Below are 19,272 nucleotides of genomic sequence, written 5' to 3'. Positions count from 1 at the left end.
GATGCCAAACTGCGCTCCCCTTCCCTTAGGGTTAGGGTCAAGGCGCCCCCCCCATCCCTGCAATAAACCATTGCGCCCAGGAAATCCGTCCCTCCTGCCCACCCTTTGTCCCGGCCCTGTTTAGAACGCATGTCATTATTAAAACAATGATTGAATTGTAGAAGATTTTTTATAGGATGCTGGCCATAAATGCGCACATTTTCACAGGGCCCTAGAGATATTTGCCCTCTGTCTATAGGGCCGGGAGCCCACTGCATTTTTGTTTGCCTCACCTGGTGAAGTAAAGCAGCATAAATGTATGGTTAACACTCTCTCTTTACCTCCAGTCACACACAGAATATGTCTGAAGTACGAATTGACTTCTCCTAGGGTAGTCTTTGAAAAACCTGGGCATCAGAAATAGGGGTTTGTTTTGGCTGTTTTTGGCCACTAATGTCATTAACAAAATCAATTCAAAACAAATAGGTGGAATTAAACGGTAAACTGGAATGTCATGAGATTCCCAGACCCACAGTGGAAGGTAAAGCGATATTAAATTCTTGTTTTTTATAAAAAAAAAAAAAAATTACAAACATGTTATACTTACCTGCTCTGTGCAGTGGTTTTGCAAAGAGCAGCCAAGATCCTCCTCTTCTCAGGTCTCACGCCAGCGCTCCTGGCCCCTTCCTCCTCCCGAGTGCCCCCACAGCAAGCAGCTTGCCATGGGGGTACCCAAGCTGAGCCGCTGTTCTGTGCATCACTTCACATAAAGAGCTGCAGCTCAGCCCTGCCCCCCTATGACCCGTTTGGCTCACTGGCTGTGATTGCCAATAGCTCCCGCTGCTGCCAAGGGCCAAACAGGAGTGTGAGTCCCCAGGGAGGCAAGGCTCTCCCAGACATTGCTGGATTAAGAGGGGGCTAAGGTAAGTGATTGGGGGGGGGGGGGCCTGCTGAACACAGGTGAAGGTAAAAAACCTTGTTCCTTTACAACCACTTTAACAACAATGGGTGCAAGGAGAAACTGTGTAGCAAAGAGACACCAACTTTACAACCAGAAGATGAAAAGGGGGAAATGTATTGTTCCCAGGAGAGGAAGTAAGGAAAAATCTTCTGCAGGGAGGGACTAATACATCAATAAAAAATGTTTTTTGAAAAGTAGCTGAAAGCCCAAAACTCCGTCAGTATCATATTGTGGTCCATGCCAAATCCTCCCTAATTTCTTATCTGAACATAAACAGGAAGTGAGCGGAAAAATCTGCAATAATCAGTTAATAGAGCATATTACTCTTGCCCACTGTAGTTAAATCTTCACTGAATAAAAAATACATTTCTCTTTCGTTCATTGACTGACACAGCTCCTGATATTCATAACCATTGGGTTATACTGCCCCCTACAGGAGTAGGACACTAGGCAGAAAAAATAATTCTGGCTACACCCATGGGCAGTCCCAGGGGGTATACTCCCTCTCTGCTATAGCCACTCAGTTTTTGTTTCTGCCTGGTCAAGAGTAAGGACCTGTTTCCCTGCTGGGATCTTTGGTCCTGACAAAAAAATGTTTAGATCGAAAAAAAATTTCTCCTGGATTTTTTTTCCTGTATGATCTACAATTAACTGCTGGATTGGGCAAGGGGCTGGATAATCTAGATCGAGTGGTCACCCCAGTTTGGCCAGCGAGCGCGTGCGCGCAGACCTCCGCTCCATGCTAGGTCGGTCGCAACATAGCCCCACTGAATGGGGGCTAGCCTGCGAGTTAAAGGCCTTGCAAGGTCGCATACGACCGGGTCTCGGCCCGAGTCGCAGTGTTCCTCCTAGCCTACAGCCCCCCTACTTTGATGGAGAGGGGTTCTGTCTGGAGCGGTGCCCCCCTGGTTCCTGGTATGGCAAGTAGCTGTCCCCCTCTCCCCCTGGAGGGTTTTAGGGTGGATGTGGGATGGGATGGTCGGACCCCTGGGTTCCCCTCCTACCCCCTTGCCAAGTCCCTCATCCTGCCTCCCCCCCCCCCTCTCCACGCTGGAGCTATTTGGGTGGTCTAGCCACTGGCCACTTTCCTAGGATGGGGGCAGGGCGCTATCCTGCCTGAATCTGTCCTTGAGGCCTGGTCCCCCTCCTGTGTCCCTGTAAGCCTTGTGGTGCCGCCATTTTGTTGTAGCCCATGTGTTTCTATACACAGCGGCCATGATTGTGTAGTCCGGCGGCCATTTTCTTATGGTTTGACATTGGCAATAGCGGCGGCCATGACAGTGGAGCCCTGTGGGTGGCGATTTTCGGTGGTGGGAGCCCCTCCTTATCCCCTAGTGCTGACTCCTAGATCATTTTACTTCCTGATCGCTGCAAGTGTAGTGCATATTCTCCTAGTGGCTGCAGGTGCCTGTTTCTGTGGGTGGTGAGTCTGGTGGGGTCCTCTCCCTCTCTGCTGAGGATCGCTTGGTGCTTTGTGCCTGGCGACCAGGTGGTGCTGCCAGCGTGGTGGGGGTTGTCCCTTAGCAGTGTTTTACACTCTTTGTGTGGTCCCCCTGGTGACTCATGGAGTGTTTGGAGCACATTTCCCCACCTGATCCCCTCTCTGAGGCTGCAGTGCCCTCCGGTTCCCAACCATCTATCCATGCACTGACGGTGGTCCTGGAGTCCCTTGTGTCCTGTGTGGAGGTGGCTTAAGGGTGACTGGCAAGCAAAAAGCGCCCCCCTGCCCTCCTCCGCCTCCTCTGTTTCATCAGATCCTTAATTTGATTCGGCCACCACTGACATGGGTCACCCTGCTGGGTCTGCAACCACACGCCTGGAATCCTGTGATAGTGAGGATGATTCCTCCATGTCGGCGACCGTGCACGAAAAGGCGCTGGTAGGTGCAATGATTGTATCTGTGTGTGAGACCCTGAAGATGGAGGACACAGTTGAAGCTGCGACGGAGGCGCAGGTGCTCTTTGGCACTCACAAGCCATCCAAAATGGCATTGGTGTTTCCTTTCCCTGCCTATTTTGACCGAATTGTCGCTAAAGAGTGGAGACGACTAAAGCATCCCCGTGAGGTCCCTAAGCGCTTTACTAGACATTACCCCTATGAGGAGTCCCTTCTTAAGAAGTGGACTGTTCCACCGGTGGGGGACCCTCCGGTTTCCGGATTAAACAAGGCAACCATGATTTCAGTTGAAGAGTCCCCGGCCTTTAAGGATCTAGCTGACCAGAAGGCGGAGGCTATGGCCCACACTATGTACACTCTGGCTGGTTCGGCAATGAGGCCGGTATTCACCATTGCCCTAGTGTTCGCAAACTGTGACCAAGTGGGCTAAGCTCCTACACCATGACCTGGAGGGGGAACAGCTCCCCTCTGCCTTTACTGAGCTGGTGGACCAGCTGGTCTAGGGGCTGCAGTTTTCTCTGTGATGCCTCTTTGGATACGGCTCCCCTGATGGCTCGCCCCTCTGTTTTGGCAGTGGTCCTTCTGCTTGGTTTTTGGCTCAAGTGCTGGTCTGCGGATCAGACTTCAAAAAAGGCTTCGACTGATCTTCCTTTTCAAGGAGATCACCTGTTTGGAGCTACCCTGGATGACCTCATTAAAGGTCTCACAGAGGGGGAAGAGTACTTTTCTTCTGCAGGCTGCTAAGGGCAAGGAACCTCGTCGTAGATGTGGGCCTTCCTTCTCAGCTCATAAGAAGTTTTTTCATCCCTCAGGGTCGACTGACATGGGCTCGAAGCCTTTCAGGGCCTATTCTGGAGGATTCAAATGAACCTTGTCTGGCAAGCCAAGATCAGGCTTCTCCAGACCCGGGGACAAGGCTCCTTCTGCATGAAGGTGTGCCCTCCCCTGTATCGGGGGCGGGGGGGATCGTCTTCACTGGTTTCCGGACCCATGGACTTCCCAGGTGCAAGACAAGTGGATCCACAAAGTCATTTGGTCTGGCTACAAGATTAAGTTTCGCTCTTGTCTCCTTCCAATTTGTGCCTGTCCCCAGACTGCTTACAGGGCCTGTTTGGGGCAGTACAAGACCTGTTCCTTCAAGGGGGGATTGTCCCATTTTCGACTCCAGAACGTTTTCCGGGTTTTTACTCAAACCTGTTTACAGTCCCCAGGAAGGAAGGCAAAGTGCGTCTAGTCCTGGACCTCAAGGCGCTTAACTGCTTTGTGTGGGTACAGAAGTTCAGAATGGAATCCATTCGAACGGTGGTAGCTTCCCTGCATCAGGGAGATTTCCTCGCCTCTATCGATATCAAGGTTGCCTATCTTCACATTCCAATATGTGCCAGTCACCTGCGTTTTTCTCTGCTTTGCTGTGGGAGAGGAGCATTATCAGTTTGTTGCATTACCCTTTCGTCTCGCCTCTGCTTCTCAGGAGTTCGGCTGTATTCTGAATTTTCAGAAGTCTGTAATGGCTCCATCCACAAAGCTGGACTATCTGGGCCTGACTCTAGACTCAGCCTTAGCCATAGTGCTCCTTTCCCTGGACAAACTCCAGAAATTGCAGGCTGCACTTCGCCTCCTGCTGTCCAACAGATGATTGTCCCTCCGGACTTGCATACGAAAGCTGGGCCTGATGGTGTTTACCTTTTGAGGCAATTCCGATTCCACAGTTCCATACGAGGTCCCTGCAAAGGGAGATTCTGACCAAATGGGACAAGACTCCGCAGTCGCTGAACAATCAGATCCGGCTCAGTCGGGGAACGAGGGAGTCCCTGATATGGTGGCTTCGCTCTCCAGCACTTCAGCTGGGAAAATCCTTCCTCCCCTTGTATTGGACAGTGTTCACCACAGATGCCAACCTGTTCGGCTGGGGAGGTGTCCTTGGCAAGCATTCTGCTCAGTGGATCTGGACGTTGGAAGAGTCCAGACTACCGATCAATGTCTTGGAACTCTGAGCGATCAGACTGTTTGGATCATTGGACGGATCGTCTTCAGGGTTGTCCAGTGCTCATTTAATCGTACAATGCCATGGCTGTGGCTTATGTCAATCCCCAAGGGGGCACAAGAAGTGTCCTGGCGGCTCTGGAGGTAGCCGGATTTCTAAGGTGTGTAGAACAGTTCGTTCCAGCCCTCTCTGCCGTACACCTTCCCAGGGTGTAAAATTGGCAGGCGGATTACCTCAGTTGGCAGGCGTTGGACCAAGGGGAGTGGTCCCTTCATCCGGAGGTGTTTTATCAGCTGTGTCTCTGGTGGGGCACGCCCGAGTTGGATCTGTTGGCGTCTCGGCTCAACAGAAAGGTGCAGAGACTTGTGGTTCGTGGCTAGGTCACAGGATCCTCTGGCAGACGCCACAGTTGCGCTGGTGCCCCGTGGGGTCAGTATCAGCTAATTTAAGCCTTCCCTCCTCTCAAGCTTCTACCCAGATTTCTACGCAGGATCGAGGCAGAAGGGATTCGGGTCATCTTAGTGGCTCCGGACTGTCCTCGTCGGGCTTGGTACGCCGATCTGGTGCAGCTGGTTCCTTGGAAGCTTCCTCTCAGAGAGGATCTGCTGTCCCAAGGACAGATTTTCCATCCTGCTTTACAGTCGCGGGCTTTGACGGCTTGGTTTTTGAATGCCAGGTGCTGAAGGATAGGGGTTTATCTGAATATGTGATTTCTACACTGTTGAAAGCTAGGAAATCCACTTCTAGGAAGATCTACCATTGTACGTGGAAGTGGTGTGAATCGCTTGGGGTTCATCCTCGCTCCTTCTTGGTGGCTCATATCTTAACCTTCCTTCAGCGGGGGATTGAACAGAAGTTGGCCTTGAGTGGCTGTTTGGCCGGCTTCTGTTGGGCAGGCATGCTGGATCACCAGCAGCTGGCTGACTCCTGATCAGCGCTGTAAGCCAAGGATTCTCTGGGGGGGGTCCCCCTGTCAGAACACAATAGCTTAGCGAGGATATTGCTGCACTAACTTTGCATAGTTAGTACAGCCGCTCCGACCGGAGCTGACATAGTGTGTACCAGGCTTATCTTACACTGATATCGATAGTGACATTTATACAGTGATTAATGATAATACTATACACTGTTACTGTTCTAATGACACTGGCTGGGAAGGGGTTAACATCTAGGTGCAATCAAGGGGTTAACTGTATGCCTAACTATGTGTAATATGTGCTGCTTTTGCTAACAGATCTGTCTGTTGGAAGGAACAGCCAATTGCTGCTCTGTGTACAGAGTCCTATGTTGTTTGTACACACAGGACTCTGCTGTGATTGGACATAGCCAGTTAGAGGTCCCAGCCATAAATTACTGGCTGCGACTTGCTGACAAAATCCTGCAGTATCCAACCACAGCTTGAGTCAGCAGGCTCCCAACCTTTATTTACATTGCTGAGCCTGCAGTTGCCGCACGCCCACAATAAATCTACTGTAACCGAGTGGCAAGTAGTTAAAAAATAAATAAAATGGTGGAATTAAACTTTAAGAAAGTCATCTGCTTGAAGCGAAAAAAATATTAAAATTGGCCCTACAGAAATTAAAAAAAGATGTTCAGTTATAATTATAAAATAACAAGATGTGAAACGGCAGAGGGGATTATTGGCTAAAAGTACACGCATAACAGTCCGCTTCTTTGGCTATCTTTCTAAATTGCAATTTTCTTTTCAGACGACTGTTCCTAAACCCAAACAGCCAACACCAAATAAGTCCGGAGGAAGTCATTCTGTTTCCAAGTAAGATTATTGTTTTATTATACAGGATTTTTATAGCACCAACAGTTTGCACAGAACTTTACAAACTGGAGGGAGACAGAGGGGCCCTTCTCATTCATTCTAGCTAAGAATCTAAAGGGAAGTGTCAAGTGACACAGAAGGTAATAACTGTGGGGGATGAGCTGATGGAGAAAGTAAAAGAACAGTTTATGGGCCGGTTCACACTATAGCGAGTGCACCGATCGCATGTAATTCGGAGCGCACTGCTCCTTCATTACATGCGATCGGAAGTGCGGATGCAAATTCAGCCATACACTTTGTATGGCTGAATTTGCACTGTATTCGCACCAATCACGCACATGACCTTTTTTTCCAGCCGCATCAGGATTGGATCGCACAGTGGTTCACACTTGTGCGATCCGATCCTGTGCGAACTGTCAGATCGCACTGCGATATGCGATCAAACTGGGGGTGTCGTTAACATTTAATTGACACCCCCTGCGTATCGCATATGGCAGTGTGAACTGCCAGATGTGCGTTTGCGATGCGGGAACAGGCTGCGAATTTGCAGCCTTCCCGCATCGCACAAGTGTGACCCGGCACTATAAGTTAGAGCAGGAGTCTCCAAGCTCTCTAAACAAAGGCTCAGTTTACTGTCCTTTAGACATTGGGGGGGGGGGGGGGCAGATTGTGGCCATTGGGAGTGGAAATTGTCCTGGCATCAGTGGGAGTAAACAATGCAAACAATTTCTTGTACTAGGGGGAGGCACAGGGTCCCATCTTTGGTATCAGTGGGAGGAATAGTGCCCCATATTTGGTGTCAGTTGGAGCAATAGTGCCCCATATTTGGTGTCAGTGGGAGGAATAGTGCCCCATATTTAGTGTCAGTGGGAGGAATAGTGCCCCATATTTGGTGTCAGTTGGAGCAATAGTGCCCCATATTTAGTGTCAGTGGGAGGAATAGTGCCCCATATTTAGTGTCAGTGGGAGGAATAGTGCCCCATATTTAGTGTCAGTGAGAGGAATAGGGCCCCGTATTTGGCATCAGTGGGAGGAATAGTGCCCCATATTTAGTGTCAGTGGGAGGAATAGTGCCCCATATTTGGCGTCGGTGTGAGCAATAGTGCCCCTTTGTTGATGTCCGTTGCAGGAATTATGCCCCGTTGTTGGCGTCAGTGGGAGAAATAGTGTCTTGTATTAGTGGGAGGAAAGGTGCCCCACGGGCCAGCTAAAGGCATGCAAAGGGCCACTGTTTGGAGACCACTGAGTTAGAGGCTGGGTTAGGCCTCTCTGAAGAAATGGGTTTTCAGGGATCGACCAAAAGGTGGATGGAGTAAGAGATGGTCAGACAAGATGGAGTAGGAGATGGAGATAGAGAGTTCAAGGATTTGGTAGGTTCTGGAGAATCCTGGAGGTGAGCATGGGAGGAGGTGACAAGGTAGCTACAGAGCAGGTCTTGGGAAAAATGTAGAGAATGGTTTAGTTGGTTTTTTGAGATGAGGATGCAGCTGGGACAGAGTTGTGAATGGCTTAGTAGATGGTTGTTAATATTTTGAATTTTATTATTGGGTGAGATTTCAGGAAATTGTTCTAGAAAAATTTGTTGTAGGCACCATTACAGCTTGTTTATTATTAACCGTCAGAAAAGTGTACAGTAATTTTAAGCTTTGCCTGCTTATGGGTTCTCAGCATGTCATAGCTGAGCCAGTCTGAGCCATGAGAAAAAGCAAAAAAATGTTCGGCTATGATTTAGTGCCCAACATGCGAGTCACATGTGGCTAACCATGTTGGACACTTCGTAGAGTGTCAGCGGGATCCAGAGTGCTGGAGCGCACTCTGCGTTCCACACATGGTATTGAAATAAATCCATTACTTTTAAGCAGAGCCATCTCAGCATGACAGTAGAAGTATAATCCTGGCTCCAGGTCCATCAGTGAAAAAGCGGCCAGGAGCATGTGATGTATTAAGGGAGAGGGGGTTAGGGAGCGTATTTTACTTCCCCTTTCTTCTTGTGTCTAAAAATCCAAGACTGGAATTTTTGGGTGTTGAGGAGCATTACAGTCTATTCATTTTAAGTGGGCTGTCTAACTTGATGAAATGTACTTCAGCTGTTCAAGTGGGTTTTGTGCAGCCCTTTAAAGTGTTGGACAATGCATTTAGGCTCATTGGTGAGGGATCTGCCCAGTTTGTTAATGATCTAAAGGCAGTTGGGACCACAGTCACCAAACAAACCATTGGTAATCCAATATGCTGCTATGGATTGAAATCCTGCAACGCCAGCCAGGTCCCCCTCCTCAGGAAGGCACATGCGCAGGACCATCTGAAGTTTGCCAATGAACTTGTAAATGAGAAGGATTGGGAGAAAGTGCTGTGGTCAGATGAGGCCAAAATTTAGCTGTTTGGCACTAACTCGACTCGCCATGTTTGGAGGAAAAACAATGCTGACTATGACCCTAAGAACACCATCCCTACAGTCAAGCACGGAAGTGGAAACCTTAATCTTTGGGGCTGTTTCTCTGCTAAAGATACAGGCTGACTTTGTTGCATTGAGGGGCCAATGAATGGCGCCATGTATTGGAAAATCTTGGATGAGAACCTTCTTCCCTCAGCCAGAACACTGAAGATGGGTCGTGGATGGGTCTTCCAGCATGACAATGACCCAAAACATACTGCCAAGGCAACAGAGTGGCTCAAGAAGAAGCACATTAAAGTCATGTAGTGGCCTAACCAGTTTCCAGACCTTAATCCTATGAAAAATGTATGGAGGGAAATGAAACTGAGTTGCCACGCGACAGCCAAGAAACCTTAATGATTTGGAGAAGAGTGGGCCAAAATCCCTGCTGAGATGTGTACAAACCTGGTAACCAACTACAAGAAATGTCTTACCTCTGTACTTGCCAACAAGGGTTTCTCCACCAAGTCCTAAGTTATGTTTTGCTTGGGGATCAAATACTTATTTCCACATTTGTATCATGTATTTTTTCTGGATTTTTGGTTGATATTCTGTCTCTATAATTTAAAATACACCTATGATAAAAAATTATAGAACCTTCATTTCTTTATAAGTGGGCAAACCTACAAAATCTGCAGGGGAACAAATCATTTTCCCCATTGTAAATTGATTGCTTGTTGGCTGCCTTCTCATTACAGGAAAATAAGATAAATGTGATAATTGGCTCCATGGAGTGGTTTCAGCAACTCCTTATTGTTAAATAACATACTGCTTTAAGGAGTTTTTCTATAAATCCATATAAAGGTAATAACAGTATTGGTAGAACATTCTCTTTAACCACTTGCCGACCGCCGCACGACTATTTACTGCGGCGGTCAGCCCCTCATAGGCAAAGCGACGTAGTACTACGTCGCTAGCCTGTGAGGGTCTCAAGAGCAAGCGCGCGCCGCCGGAGGCGCGCTCCCGCGCGGTCACAGACCCCCCCCCCCCCCCCACGATCGCGATTGTCGGTGGAGAGGGAGAAAGGCAGGCGGCTGATGTAAACAAGACGCCTGTCATTCTCCCCTGTGTAGGAATAGTGATCATACGGTTCTACTATGTAGGACCGTTGATCACTGTTCCTACACCTCAAGCCACTGCCAATCACAGTTAGAATCACGCCCCTAGGGACACACATAACCCCTCCCTCTCAAAAAAAGTTAACCCCTTCACTGCCAGTGTAATTTTACAGTAACAGTGCATATTTATAGCACTGATTACCGTAGTAATGTCACTGGTAACCCCAAAAATGTCAGTCAAGGGTCCGATCTGTCCGCCGCAATGTCGCAGTACCGCAAAAAAATTCGCAGATCGCCGCCATTACACGTTAAAAAAAAAAACAACAAAAATAACAAAAATCTTTCCCTTTGTTAGTAAACGCGATAACTTTTGCGCAAACCAATCAAAATACGCTTTTTGCGATATTTTTTACCAAACATATGTAGCATAAAACAAATTGGCCAAAAATGTTAAAAAATTTAGATATTTTACTTTTTTTGGGGGGGGGGAATTTCATATAAAAAAATGTGAAAAATATTGTTTTTTTTATCAAAATTTACGCTCTTTTTTGGTTTATAGCGCATGATCAAAAAATTGCACAGGTGATCAAATACCACCAAAAGAAAGCTCTGTTTGTGGGAAAAAAGGACGTCAAACTTGTTTAGGTACAGCATCGCACGACCGCGCAATTGTCCGTTAAAGTCACGCAGTGCCGAATTGCAAAATAGGCCCTGGTCAGGAAGGGGGTAAAATCTTCCGGGACTTAAGTGGTTAATAAAAAGTTACTAAACATTATAAGACCTATCTTACAGTTCTAGATCAAAAACAAAATGTTATATGGCATGTTTTTGTACCTGAACAATGTTTGCCTTTATTTTTTAAACCTGAGCTACAAAGATGATGGTTGGGTTTTATTATCATTGGACAAGGTGTGTCACAATTCTCTAGGAAAGGTTTTCCTAGTGGTTTGTTAGGGGAGGGGCATACCATAGCTCTGACCTATGGTTGAAGTCAGAGTTTGCAGATGACATGTACCCAGGCCCTGAAGATTTTTCTAGAACACATGGCATGCGCAGACTCCTTGTAGTGCATACCAATGCTTGGTCATCTTAACTTTTGACAGGTTCACATTAATTGTATGCAAACCCTAACAATTATCTTCTCCTGATTGCTTCCTTTGATCTGTCAAATATACCATTGTAAGCATTTTGTTATATCTATTTAAAAAAAAAAAAAAACTGTTGATCCTGCCATAAGTCCAGTGAGTTTGTAAGTTCCTGCAAACTGCATTTAAATCTGAAGGTGGACTAAAATGTGAGATCTGCATATGTTGCTTCCCCTCCACCTTCTGTTTACAAAATGCTGCATTAAAGAAAAGAAAATGCATTTGGCTGATTACACACTGCTCTGTTGCAAAAACGCTTTAAAAACGCATATGCATTTTTGCCATATTTCTGGTGTGTTTTGCATCTGTGAATAAAGGATATGCAACCGTGGGTGTACTTTTGATGCATTTTCATTCATATCAATGGGGGAAGTGTGTTTTTGGTGCGTTTATTTTACCACACCAAAAATGCTGCATACAGGACTACCACTTCTGGACCGCCCATCATGTATTTACATCGCTACTTTAACGTTAAATACCGAGGTCGTGGCAGCAGATAGCTGCCATAACCCCGGTATATTTTTAAAAGGTGGGCGGTCCGCTTTAGCATAAAAGTGGTCCCGGTGGCGGATTCACCACGGGATCACTTTTATGGGTGGCGGGAGAGGTGCCGCCCCTCCTCCCGCCGCTTACTGGTTGTTTTCCCCACTTACCGGAGCATTTGGTAGTGGAGAAAACAATCCAGTTCTCTGTGCGGATGGGCAGGAAGTTGAGTGCGGGCAAAATGGCCCCCACTCGACTCTATGTCCTTGGAGGACCAGGGCGACATCGAACATCACTTTAAAGGGACAATTTTTTTCATGTAAAAAAATAAATACCTGTTATTACTACTAATATTAATTACTAAAATAGTTATTATTGCTGATAATATTAATTACTAAAATAGTTATTATTACTACTAATATTGCTTTGTAAGAGTAAATGTGAGATCTGAGGTCTTTTTGACCCCATATCTCACAATAAAGAGGCCCTGTTCTGCTTATTTCTATTATAAGGGATGTTTACATTTCTTGTAATAGGAATAAAAGTGATCAAAAACAATTTTTTAAAGGGACAATGAGAAATTAAAAAGTTAAACCAATAAGAACAAAAAGTTGTGCCCACATATGTAAAATGTGTTCTAAGCACACGTGATGTATCGCTGCAATTGTTAGAGCGAGAGCAATAATTCTAGCACTAGACCTCCTCTGTAACTCTAAATTGGTAGCCTGTAGAAAAACAGCGTCGCCTATGGAGATTTTTAGGTACCAAAGTTTGTCACCATTCCACGAGCGTGCGCAATTTTAAAGCATGATATGTTGGGTATCGGTTTACTTGGCGTAACATCTTTCAAATATAGAAAAAAGTTGGGCTAACTTTACAGTTTTCTTATTTTTTAATTCAACATTTTTTCCCAAAAAATAGCACAAATACAGTGTGAAAAAGTATTGCAATGATCTCTATTTTATTCTCTAGGTTCTCTGCTAAAAAAAAAAAAATATACAGTGTTTGGGAATTCTAAGTAATTTTCTAGCAAAAATACTGATTTTACCCTACAACAACAAAACCGATGTCAGAAATGGGCCTGGTCCTTAAAGGGTTTGTAACCCTTAACCATTGCCTTGCTGCCAGCCCCTCTTTTAATCTCCTATCCTGCATTGTATAACTGTTTGAAACAATGCCTCTATCTACCTTTTTGAGAAGTGTCTTAAGACCTGTCACGTGACTCCCGGCCACTCTGATAACACAATCCAGGGCTAAAGCAGGAGGAGCCGAGTTCTCCCCCTGACGTCAGCCAGGACTCACGTGACCGACAGCAGTGACTCCTCCTGCTGTAGCCCTGGATTGTGTTATCAGAGCGGCCAGGAGTAATGTAACAGACCTAAAGACACTTCTCAAAAAGGTATTTAGAAGCATTGTTTCATACAAGCAGTTATACAGTGCAAGATAGGAGCTTAACAGAGAGGGGCTGGCAGTGACATTTGACTGGTTTATTATCAGCGGGGGGGGGGGGGGGGGGCAGAGACACAGACACATGGAGCTGACAGACCAGGAGAGGAGAGCTAGGGATGACAGAGGCACGCAGGCTGACCACGGTGGTCAGGGCTCATTAGCCATGATTATCGTGGTCCGTACAGAAAGGGGGACACAGGAAGTGGCAGGATCAGCCAGGTTTTTTACAGTTTCCAGAGGGGTAGGTTAGACAGCACAAGCACTGTGCTGTTAAACCTGCTATGAGGATACAGGATCTCTATTTTTTTTTTTTTTTTTTTGTAGGGTAACAAACACTTTAAGTGGTTAAAATTGCAACTGACTGGTATGAAGAGTTCATTAAGATTTAATAGTTATGCATTTTTCTTCTGCTTCTGGTAAGACAAAAACGGAAAAAAAACTGATGAGTTTGAAGGGGCCCTTAAAAATGGAAGTCCTCCTGGTTTCCATCCGCTTCCCATCACTGACATCACTGGGTCTCTGAGTCTCTGTTAAGGTTCAGGATCCCAAATCTCGCGGGAGGATGCTACTGCACTCTGCAGGAGCCTGTTCTTGTGGGATTTTCGATCCTCAACTTTCCTAAGAATTCTGCAAGGAAACCCAACGACGTCACCTTGCTTAGGTGAACCCGCCATAAGTTTGGGAATAAGGTAAGACTTTTTTTTTTATGATTTTCTCCCACGGTTTTTATTTTAATTTCCATAATGCAGTGTTTTGACAGCAGGAGCTAGGGGCAGCTTCATAATTAGACCTTCCATTTTAGTGCAAGGTCCCCTTTAACCAGAGTTATTAGCCCTGCCCAGGTTACCTCTGTAGTGCTAATATACTCCCTGTACTTGTGTGCCAACGCTGCTCCTCAAGGAATAAAGTATAGTGGGTGAATATCAGCCAAGGGCAGGGAGTGTGTTACTGGCAGAATCACCAGGTAAAAAAGAAAGGGCAAAAAGTCCTGGAAAAAAAAAACTTATGCAGCTATCTCATTAAAGACTGGTGAGCTGTTATATATATATTTTTTATGATTAGATATGCTTTACCATGTAATAAAAATGTTTTGGTTCGGTTTCAGTGCTCCAACTCTGCACAGCTTGAGCGTGTTAGCGTATGAGAAAGAGAAACTGGAGAAGAAGGTAAGTGTGATGTTTGTATTTCTCTGAGTGACCCTTAGCACAAGAGCGAGAGCTCTGAAAATTTTCAGTTACTTTATTCGGTGTTTAGACAGGGCTAGAACTCCCCCCACACCCACCCACCCATGTGAAACAGCAGTGCTGTTGCATGAGGGGAAGGAAGGGGAGCACCTGGTCTTTCATACACAGAAGTACCAGGTGTAGAGTAGAAACAGCTGTGTAGGAGGCTTAAAACTGGGTGAGGAACAGCCAAACTCTGATACTAAGGTGAGGTTGTGGAATACAATTGCATGTCACAGGGTCATACACCGCGGCAAGACTGAGCACAGCAACAAGACACAAGGTAGTTATACTGCATCAGCAACGTCTCTCCCAGGTAAAGATTTCAAAGCAGACGGGGGTTCCACTTATGCTGCCCTTGCACAGAAAATGTCCATCAACTGATGCATTGAGAAACAATCTATGAGGCCTGGTCAGCACGATTTGGGCTGGACATTATTCAGATGAGTTAGAGGCCAAGGGCCCTTTCACACCAATGTTCCAATCAAGTCCGCCTGTCCGTTTTTCAGACAGAGCCGATTGGAACCTGTATTGTCCCCTATGTGTTCGTTTACACCCACCTACATCCAATGTGATCCACTAAAAACAGATGGCTGGGGATCCGATCCGATTGCATCAGATGGCGTAAACAGGGGGTGTAAACGGACAAGCAGTATGTTTACATCCGACCGCCACTATCTTCTGTCTGCTCATCAAGGATCAGTGGAAAGTAGTGATCGACTGATAATGGTATTTTTTAAAGCCGATACCGATATTTTGGCCATTGAATATTGGTATTGGCCGATTTTTTTTTTTTTTTTTCTTGACCGGTACTGTTGTGGAGGGATCTAGGGGTCTAAAAGACGCCAAACCCCTTCTTTGCACTTAAAAGCATTAATAACGCCAAGTTTGGCTGTTTTGAATCCTGTCATTTTTTTAAATTTAGCACCGAGTACCTGGAAGTGATGTCATGAAATCGCTTCCGGGTTTTTACATGGAGACCCGATCAGAGCCAAATGCGGCTTTGATCGGGTCTTCAACAGCTGTGCAGGATGGTTCCCCGGGTCTCCCGGTGGGACGGAAGACCCGGGCGAGCCGCTGGAGGGGAGGTCTCCTCCCGCTACCTGTAATGACAGCCGAGTGGCTCCTCAGTTATTACGGCTATGGATGCCGGTAGGGGGGTGATGCCTCTAGCTGCAGGCATCACCCTGGTACAGCACTTTCCCAAAATATCAGCAATATCGGCAATATCGGTAACCTCAGGGGCCGATTCCGATATATCAGGGAAAGTGCATATTGGCCCCCGATATATCGGCATTGCCGATAATCGGTTGAGCCCTAGTGGAAAGATCCCCTGCTGAGCAAGCGGATTGTGAATGAATAGACTACAAGTACCGTCATCCATCGCGGCAGACATCTTGTAGTTCTCTATGAACTGCAAAAGCGCTGGTGACTGATTTCTTAGTCCATTCATCTTCCTGCCATTCAGTAACTGCCTGCCCGTATAGGAGGTACAGGCAGACAGTGTACTGACAGTTGTAGAAAGATGAGCATTTGTTAATTTTTAACAAAGGTGAACTTATTCTTTAATCAGCACTGATCGCTAATTCCCTGGATAGGCAGCCCCTGGCTCATTGCTCCTCCATCCCTCTATTGATGCAAACAGCAGCATTCCTATTTATTAATCTTTGCCCTCGCAGATGACATCCTAGGCCTGTGGGTACTTTATACATTTTGTTACTTTTTTTTTTTTTCAGATTCAAGGCTACAGGCAGCAGCAGCGGCCTCCCCCTGAAGACTTGGTGGCTCTCCTTAATGATGTCAGTCAAAGGGGTCAGCAACAGATACAGCAGCTGCGTAAGGGAGGAGCTCCACTTCAAGCTGGTGAGGGCCTAACTTCTAATTGCAGAGTGTTTGTTTCAGAGCCTAACTTCTTAGCTTAGCTGAGGAGAATCAGAAGCTCTGCTTCTCCTGATGTTTATTTGCTGCATATTTTTGCAAGTCATTGACTTGAAGTCGGAATGACAAGCAGTTATCATTTTCAGGAGAAACTTGGCATTGTCAACATTGGTGACAGATAGGGTAGTATGTAGTGCAGCCTCTACAAATGGTACAGAGGACAGTGTTCAAAACTGGGGAAAACGCAGCCAGTGCTTTCGTTGGGTCAGATTCATGGCTTTTCAAGAAGAATATATATCAGCACGTTTATGGATAGTTCAAGCAGCAGCTGTAGGTAGGAAGTCAGTACCCAAAAAAATGTTGAGCCACAGCTGGTGGTATGCATCCTGTGTATGGGTTTTAGGGTGCCTGTTTCCGGCATTAACAGCCACTTCCTTTCTTGACAGTGTGCATCTCTTCATTGGTCATCCAGGTGCCTGTATCACATTGTGGGATGCCACAGGGACATGGCAATCATCAAAAAAAAACAAAGAATGCGCAGAAAGGAAAATGTGAAAAAAGTCAACCTAGGTTTTAATTGGTCGCACATTTAAAAGAAATAGGAAATAAAAACAAAAAATAAATATTTATACTCACCTTATCTGGTCGATGGATGCTGCATCTGTCCCTGTTGCTTCTAAGATCGAGAACTGAGTGATCAACCTTCAGTGAGCATGGAGCCAGTGACTGTTAGCCACCAGCTCTCCCCTCTGCTCCTCCAGCACTCACTGGAGCGCCAGGCTGTGGAGGGGGTGAGAGGCTGAGACAGTTGGTGGTCAGGCATCTGGGTAGACCCCGACCTTTAAAGTCAGGATCCCTTCGGCATCTGGATTGGTGACATCAGCTGACAGCAGATTTTAACCCACTGTTGGCTGAATATGTGTCAAAGGCAGAATGAATTGCACTTCTGTGACTCACAGGAGAAGTCGGGCCATACTTCTCCTTTAAGATTGCCACTCATTCTTTTCTACTGATAATGTAAAACCTCAACCTTAAAAGTCTCTGCTGAACTTGGGAACACTACCCCTTATATTATGATGGGGAGAAGGGGAGGTGTTTTGTAGTCCACAAAGGGAGGGAGGCTGACAGCACTCCCTGGGGTGAGGTTTCCATGCAGAAAAGGCAGCTTTGTCAGTTTACTACAGGAAATTAGGAGCTCACTGGACTGTGAGCAGATCAGCTGATATTTTTCTGTTCTTGAAACATTTTTAAGAGGCACAACAAGGGCAAATGTGCATGTATTGCATTTTTATTTTTATTTTAGCCAGACAAACACTTGGACTCTGTTCTTCTATCTTTCAGAATATATTCGGCAGCTGGAACGGTACCTACAGTTTTATTCTGACTCTGCCCGGCGTCTTGGTCAAGAAGGAAACCGGGTGAGTGAATGGAATAGGGCTACAATTTATTACTGTTTACAGTATGTCATCAGTCTAGAGTTTGGGATTTTACTAACCCTTTTTTCCTAGTCTGTTCTCTGCCAAATGCAGATCAATATTGTATCCACATTTTACAGTTTAGTGTCCAAACTTTTGACCTTCCTAGGCCACATTGGAAGAAGAGGAATGGTCTTGGGCCACACATAAAATAACATGAAGGATTGCTAATGAGCAGTTCCTCCTGCTGCTCTCAGCGGGTAGGTGCAGCCGCTGGGCCTGTTCACTATAAGAACAGGTCATGGTGGCCGCACTCTACACAGCCAGCAATTACCCGCAGTGATCACTGGTAGACGCAGACAAAGTGCATCTAGTAGTGATCGTCGCAGGTAATCTCTGGCTGTGTAGAGAGCCGAGAATAGGTGAGGCTGCCGGTGAACTGTCATAGTGAACAGCGCCGACAGCCACAGCTACCCGCTGAGGAATTGCTGCTACAATTCGCCCCAATCACCAGCTGGAATGTACCCTATGTATATGCTGTGTGGGTTGTGGGCAGGGGGTGCAATTGTAATCTGGCACCCCTCTAGATCCGACCATGCAGTATTTACTTGCCTGGTGCCCCTGCATTCCCTGCGGCTAGTGCAATTGCAAACATGGCAGCTCCAGCATCCCTCCAGGCGTGCATTTGCCTGGCTTGTCCACGTAGGTTGCCGCAGCTGCTATGTTTGAATGACATTTTTAGCTTCCCTCCAGATGGACCCGGACCACATTCTAAACTCTTTGGGGCCGATTGCAGCCTGCGGCCCACGGGTTGGACAACCCCGGTTTAGATACTTATGTTTTTAACGTTTTCTCCTCCTCCTAAATGAACACAGACTCAAACAACCTTACCCTTAACTCTTTTACTGCTGCCACTATACCTATTATGGCATGGCAGTATCAGAATGTAAACAAACACCATCCACAGGGGTTGCCTACATTTTGAACAGCCACCTTTGAGCTCGCCAGTAGAAATGATTCCCCTACCTGACTGAAACACCCCAACACATGTTCTTGGCTCCGATGAGTCCTGTGGTAGCCCAGATTATTCCCTGCAGCCCTCAGGATGGAGAGAGTAGGAGAGAGATGAGAAACCTCCGTATCTTGATATTCCCTTTGAGGCATGAACACTGAAGCACACAGTTATGAACACTTCCAGGTTCAGAGTTGTCAGATCCCAGCTGCTGTAGCTAAGATAACAACAAATTGATTTCCGTTTGTACTTAATCTGTTAAGGCAGACCCCTAATATCTCCATAAGGAGGATTTGTCACAGAAAAGGTGTTATGTGCGTACATTATACTTGACATTTAAGATGCAAGAAACCAGTATCTGACTCACTTCGGGCTGGCTGGCCATAAACAGACAATATGACACAGGAAAAGAATTGCACTTTCTATGGGTCTGATGTGAGAGCAATAAGGAGCATTTGTGAAACCATGAAGCAAATATTGGGACTTTATTTAATATAGTAAACAAAATAAGAACATTTTTGCTGCATGACAACAAGCAATCAGGTTCAGATCTCGTTCAGTTCAGGTTCAGGTTCAGGTTCAGT

At 46.3% G+C, this 19,272-nt stretch overlaps 1 protein-coding gene across 2 annotated transcripts in view; it reads left to right on the top strand.

Annotated features, from left to right (window-relative positions):
- Window positions 1-19,272, top strand: part of CC2D1A (coiled-coil and C2 domain containing 1A) — a 153,548-nt gene that overhangs the window by 106,238 nt on the left and 28,038 nt on the right. For both annotated transcript variants that reach the window (XM_082254838.1, XM_082254837.1), the window contains exons 24-27: window positions 6,530-6,594; window positions 14,266-14,326; window positions 16,120-16,246; window positions 17,603-17,679. In XM_082254838.1, the coding sequence (XP_082110964.1) occupies window positions 6,530-6,594; window positions 14,266-14,326; window positions 16,120-16,246; window positions 17,603-17,679 (330 nt within the window). The remainder of the gene's footprint in view (window positions 1-6,529; window positions 6,595-14,265; window positions 14,327-16,119; window positions 16,247-17,602; window positions 17,680-19,272) is intronic.

Source organism: Pelophylax lessonae (genome assembly GCF_965119305.1).
Source record: "Pelophylax lessonae genome assembly, chromosome: 4".
Taxonomy (NCBI): Eukaryota; Metazoa; Chordata; class Amphibia; order Anura; family Ranidae; genus Pelophylax; species Pelophylax lessonae.
This window is presented reverse-complemented; position numbering and strand designations above follow the sequence as displayed.